Source organism: Diospyros lotus, chromosome 5 (assembly GCF_014633365.1).
Source record: "Diospyros lotus cultivar Yz01 chromosome 5, ASM1463336v1, whole genome shotgun sequence".
Lineage (NCBI taxonomy): Eukaryota > Viridiplantae > Streptophyta > Magnoliopsida > Ericales > Ebenaceae > Diospyros > Diospyros lotus.
Window position 1 is genome coordinate 38,869,009 of NC_068342.1, and position 6,671 is coordinate 38,875,679.

The 6,671-nt window shown below is 37.7% G+C and overlaps 1 protein-coding gene across 1 annotated transcript; it reads left to right on the forward strand.

Moving 5' to 3' along the window:
• Positions 1–697, forward strand: LOC127801061 (40S ribosomal protein S16-like). Its single transcript, XM_052335876.1, has one exon. The coding sequence runs from the start codon at positions 93–95 to the stop codon at positions 522–524; it is 432 nt and encodes a 143-aa protein (XP_052191836.1). The 5' UTR covers positions 1–92; the 3' UTR covers positions 525–697.
• Positions 698–6,671: the final 5,974 nt, after the last annotated feature.

The window sequence follows — 6,671 nt, forward strand, 5'->3', positions numbered from 1 at the left end:
ATTCCGTTCCTGTCTAGGCGTTCATCTTTGAAAGAAGTCGCAGGATTAGGGTTTCTGCACGCCGGAGAGCTATCAGGCTTGGAATCGCAACAATGGCACCGGTGGAGTCCGTCCAGTGTTTCGGCCGCAAGAAGACGGCTGTGGCCGTCACCTACTGTAAACGCGGCCAGGGCTTGATCAAGATCAACGGCTGCCCAATCGAACTGGTGGAGCCAGAGATTCTCCGCTACAAGGCTTGCGAGCCGATCCTCCTGCTCGGCCGCCACCGCTTCAATGGCGTCGACATGCGCATCCGCGTTAAGGGCGGTGGCCACACGTCCCAGATCTACGCTATCCGGCAGAGCATCGCCAAAGCTCTCGTCGCCTTCTACCAGAAGTACGTGGACGAGCAGTCGAAGAAGGAGATCAAGGACATCCTTGTCAGATATGATCGCACCCTGCTTGTTGCTGATCCCAGGCGCTGCGAGCCCAAGAAGTTCGGTGGTCGCGGTGCTCGTGCCAGGTTCCAGAAGTCCTACCGTTAAGAAGTATCTATATCTTTACTTCGCTTTGATTTACCTATTTCTGTAAGACGTTTCTGCAGATGTTTTTGAAAGTAAGTTTGTTTCCGGATAATAGTTCAAGTTGCATTTCAGGTTTTTGGAACTTGGATGTAGGATTTTAAACTGACTATGAAGTTTTGAGATACTTCGATTGAGTTTATGTGTTGATAGAGCATTGTTATGATTGTTGTTGTTGGGCAGGGTTTTCTTCAAGTATGTGTTTTATATTGAAGTGCGTTGTTGCCTGGTTGCTTACAGGAATCGTATGCTGTTCTTTATTCTTATTTTATGGCGTACTTGGAAAGCCTCTTTCTGATTGTTCAGTAGTTTTTGTGATTGGATTTTATCTTCATTATTATCTTGCAGTGCTTTGATATTTAAGTGTGTTTGACTGTTCAATGGTTGTTGCCTGGTCGTGATTCTTGTTAGCTGTAATTCCGTTCTTTATTATGTTCGCATTTTGTCTTAATGCTGCAAAGGCACGAGAACATTGTATTTTTGTTCCTTGTGGGTAGTTAGTTGGGTGGTTAGTTGTGATTAGATATAGTCTTTATGTACGACTGGAAATGCTCTAGTTTGTTAACACTTGTTGTTCCGCAAGTGCTGTATACGGACAGGATTACATGACTTGACAGGTTGGTTGTTATTTTGCTTTGTTGGCTGGGAGCACCGATTTTCATGAGTTAAGTAGCTTGCCAGGATTATTATTATTAGATTAACGTTTTTGTTTTTAATTTCAGTATTTGTTTGTTGGTGTAGCTGTTTCTAAGTCCCCATGACAAGTTATTTTCTCAGGAGGCAGCAATATATTATCATATCTTTAGGTTACGCCTGGTTTGTTTATGGTTCTGGGATGAGGTCCGATCCGATGGCTGTTGTGTTCAGTTGTAAAGTTCCTTTCAGTGTTTTGAGGTGTGTGAAAAAAAGGTGGATATGCTTTGTATGTCTAATAGGGGTACTAAGGTAGGATTTCAAAATAAATGTCACTGATTATATTAATTTGGTGTTGGGAGATTGTGTGTTGAATTGTATAAGTTAAGTAACAGATTTTGAGATCTTTGGCTTTCCAATGTGCTGCAGATGATCAGTTATTGTTTGGTTAATATTGTAAGTTGTAGTTTTCTAGTGATTGGAATACAAACTACGATAATGGGTTTTAGCCTCCATGGTTCTGCATGGATATGGCATGCATACATCATGGCCTTTTTTTTCTTGTCTTGCTGTCATCAGTGGTGGAGGGTGAAGATAACCCGCCTACAGCCGTCCATCCATCTGTTATTTTAATCATTTAAAGAGACGTTGGTTGTTTGCCACTTCATATTTTAGTTAACTCTCTGGAGGAATTCTTCTGGATGCCATTGACCCTCTATATGAGTGTTTAATGTGTTAACGGTCACTTAGAAAATGGGTTTTTTCCTCTAGCTATTCTAGCAGGTGAATATATTTGAGGTGAATTCTTAACAATATGTCATCATGTAGTTTTTGCCAGCCTTTTGATTTCTATCGTTTAAAGAGAGCCTTTGGATCCTTACCTCATAATATTGGGGTCAACTGTGGTGGATCTTGGCTTTGAATACCGTTAGCCCTCCAGTTGTTTTTAAGTTTGTTCTTGTGTTCCATGTTTTCAACATGTTGATCTGCACTTACTATTTATTTTAATTTTTTGTTGGTAGGAGAGGGATTACTTATTGTCATACATGCTCTTAATATTTCAGAACAGAGGGGTGTAATACATTAATTTATCTTGCTCTCTGCAAAGTTTCTGTGATCGATGATAAGTAGTGCTTTCACAATTTAACAAATTTATTTAGTTAAATGCGTGAACCTTTGTTTTGTAAGTTGGCATATAGAATGAATGCATTTTCCATGCCAATAAAGTCCACGGAATTGTGATAAAAAGTTGGGTTTTTTAGGATGATTGTTTATAGCAACAATAGGCACTTTATTTGCTTGAAATCTTGGATTGCCAAATATGTCAGGCTCGGATTTTTTAGTTTTGTTGTTACATTGTAACATTTTGATAAATTTTTCCTTCTTGTTAGGGATATTTTAGTTTTGATAATTGATCTCTTTGTCTGATCTCATCTCTCTGTTCTATTCTCCATTCTCCGTAATGGTCTTATCTCTCTGTTCACTGACTGCCTTCTTTAAACTCACCGGCATCTATCTGCCGCGGGCGAGCTGTGAAGAAAAAGAAAAGTTAAAACACAACAATGTAAATGGTCTTATATAAAAAATGGGGGCACACTGTTCATGAGTGGATTGAGAATCAACAGTGCCAGTGACTGGTGTATTCTATCTAGTTAGTGATTTTCTACTTCTAGTTCTAGTTCACACTCTAGAAGGGACATTGCTACAGTAATTCGTGGGTTTGGGGTGAGTCATAGTTTTTGATTGGTCTGAATAAATTAAAATATTATTTTTAAATGTTGAAATTTATTAAACTCCAATTAACAAAAAGAAAAAGAAGTTACTAAAGCCTAATATAAGGCTCGAGAATCCAGTGAATTTCTAAACCTTCTCTCTATAAGTTCATTCATTCTGATGAATGATTCCCGTTTATGAATTCGACTGCAGTCTAATTTTAATAGGAAGCCTCAACATCCCAGGTTAAAGTAAGCATGCTTTAGGGTTTCCATCTCGACGTGAATGATTTCTTTGTAGTAGTGTACGTACGTGTCTTCTGGATATTGTCAACTGTAGAGTTTCAGCAGATAGAGGCTTAGGTTTGTCAATGGATCAGAAGAAGCCTAATTCGTAGGGATATTCAAGTTTTGGTCAGGATTAAACGAACTGGTCTGGTTTAAGACCAAATAAATTGTCTAAAAAAATTCTAAACATTGATTTTTGGTCCAGTTTCCATTTTGGACTAAAGACTAAATAAAATCATTACGGATGTATTTGTATGTATATACACACATGTTGTATGCTGTATTGTTGTATATGGCATGTTGTGGTGTATGTACATGAAGATCTAATAGCACGATGTCCAGTCCAAGCCAATCCGGTCTCCCCTTTATTTGATTCGATTTTTAGTTTGAATTTACATTTAATTTCGTTTCCAGTATAGTTTTGGCCTAGAGATGGGGGATTGAACACGCCTACAGCACAGGTCTTGGCTCGGTGTAGGTGCTCTTAAGGATTAGTCCATTTTAGTTTAGACTTGAACCAGATCTATATTTGGTTTAGATTTGTTAAATCTAAATTTTAAATGGATCGAATCTGGATAGGTGGATTTTGGTTAGACTTCCATTTTCTTCTACAGGTCCAAATTTCCAGACTTTAACATCTCCATAGAGATGGGAAATGGGGCTGGCTGGCCTATCTCATAGCCCGGCTCGCCTAGCAAAATGAGGGCCGTGTTGGGCCAGCAATATGTTGCACGTGGCCCGGCCTGGCCCACCAAAATAGCCCGTGGGCCGACCCATCAATTGGCTCGGCCCGGCCCACCAAAAAATAAAAAAAATATTTAAAAAATTATATTTATATTTATATTTAATAATTATAAACATAATAATTAAAAATTATGTTTCTTGTAAGCATAATTTTATTGTAAACATAATTTTATTGTAATTTTTGTAAACATAATATTTATTATGTTTGTAAACATAATTTTAGTATAATTTTTGTAAACACATAATGTTTATTGTAAATATCATAATTTTACAAACATCAAAATTATAAGTAAACATTAATAAATATATTTTAAAAAATATTAATTACATTTGGAAAAAAATAAAAATTATATATTTAAAAAATTATATATAAAAAAATTAAAAATAAATGACTCACGGGTCGGCCCAAATAGCTAGGCCCATGGGCTGGCCCTGCCCAGCAGGCCCACGGGTCGGCCCATGGCCTGGCCCCCTTTGACTCATTTATTAAAGGTCACAAGGCCGTGCCGGGCTTAAATTTCTATTTTCTTGGTAGCTCATCTCTTTCGTGGGCCAAATTTGACTCGACCCACCAAATTGGTGGGCCAAGCGAGATGCGGGCCGGGCTGGGTTGACCTGCCCATTTCCCATCAGCATCAGTCACCTCTCAAGTCTCATCTCTATATCGATTTCTCTCACCTCCACCTGACTTTTATACATATCTAATTGTCGATCATCAATTGTAAGGTTCCTCTTATCTCCTCACTTTGTCTCATAGTACCTTTTAGCATCAGCAATTATTAAGATGATGGCTAAGTAAGGCTCCTTTTCTCTCACACATTTATGAAACCTCATGAATGGAAGTCATCTCTAACTCACATTTTTATCTCACTTCTTATTATATTATAAATAAATTATTCTTTATTTTTAACTTACCTCAAAATTTGTGCGTGCTCTAATCCACTATCTCTATTCTTCTCTTTATTTCACTTCTTATTTTATTTATTTATTTTTATAAATTTTAATTTTATTAATTTTACTTTATTTATAATTTTAATACATACACAAAATTAATAATTAAATATACAAATTAATAACTAAATATACCAAATAATCAAATATATATATATATACACAAAATCAATAATTAAATGCACAAATAAATAAATACACAAATTGATCAATTCCACATAAATCCCTAAAAAATTCCCCAAACAATCAAACAAATCGATTTGACTTGCACATATATAATATACACATCGATCTGGTCCTCGTTTAGTTTGGAGAAGACGACTTATTTCTCGTCGTTGACACTAGATTTGACTGTCGTTTTACTCGTCATTACTGCTAATTGATGCCACCGGTAGTTGCTGCTATTGTTGCTCTTCCTCGTCGTTTTCATCTCTGTTGCTCATCACTGTCGTCGCCGATAGTCAGTGCTGCTCCTGCTCATCACCGATGTCTTCTTCAAATTTTAGGGACAACAACAAAGAGCCGTTGGAGAAATAGAATTTGAGGAGCAAATTTTCACTCCTCAACTGTGAGAAGCTATTTGAAGCTCCATAAAAATTTAGGGAGGAAATCGCTAGATAGGAAGGCCCGTGGAGATGGTTTCCAACGATTTTCTTGTCAAATTTTGGCTTAGGGAGAATTTAGCCCCGCATTGGAGATGGCCTAAGAGTTTAGATCTAAAATCTTATTGATCGATGACAATGGTTTTAGTTTGAATACTAAAGATTGATTGTTAGGGTTCAAATAAAACTTCAGTCAAGACAATCGAGCGCACCAGTTGACATGGCCATCACTAGCTACTGTTAGTAATTTTATTTTTATTTTTATTTTTTTGTTTCTTATTTTGTGAAAGTATTTTCTATTATTATTTTTTTCAAAAATTTATCTCTCTTAATCTTCTTATTTTAAAATTGAGAAAGGTAAAACAATAATACCGTTGAGGTGATGGTTTAGCGATTGAAAATGTATTTGGTGAGGGAGATGTCACATTTTACAAGCCTTCTAACTTGGTATGCCCAATGGTTGGCCTGCATAGGATAAAATGGGTTTACAACCCAAGAAGATGGGCCAAGTAATGGAGATGGGTTGAAAATTAAAGCAGACCAATTGGCCAAGGCAAAAAGGGCTTGGGCATGATCAATTCAAGGTCATTCGATTCTTTAATAGTCACTCTATCACATGAAGGCCATTCTATTCTTTAATGGTCACCCGGTCACATGAAGGTCACTCGATCACACAAAGGGCACACTAGAAAGCCCCATGAAGGCAAGGCACAAGAATTAAAAAGATATAAGCAAGGCAGCAGGCGCATGTGGTTGTGCGGTTGATTAAGAGACACTATCGGTCAAGTTGTCGGGCATGCAACCCCCTTCCTTGCGCTCGCGCGATCGAGAGTTTAGCTTGCGCGCAAGTGACTCTTCCATTCGCACGTATTGAGTGACCCACGCTCATGTCACTCTAGGACTCTCTTGCCACTTCCAAACTATCTTGTCACCCTACATGTTATGTCACTTGGACTCATACCCAACTCGTTGGGTCACTTGGTTCAGAAGACTCAAGACCCAACTCGTTGGGTCACTCACATATCATTCACACTATAAATTTATTGTTGTAATTGACCAATAATAATTTGTGCCATTTATGGCAAGAAATCAAAAGGCTAAGGCAAACTCAATCACAATGGCCTAAACAAAAAACAACCAAAGGACCCTCTTTTGTGATGTTGAGACTCACTTACCTAGGT

What these genes read in the sequence shown, in the direction of transcription:
- LOC127801061 (XM_052335876.1), top strand. Translation starts at nt 93, where the DNA reads ATGGCACCGGTGGAGTCCGTCCAGTGTTTCGGCCGCAAGAAGACGGCT.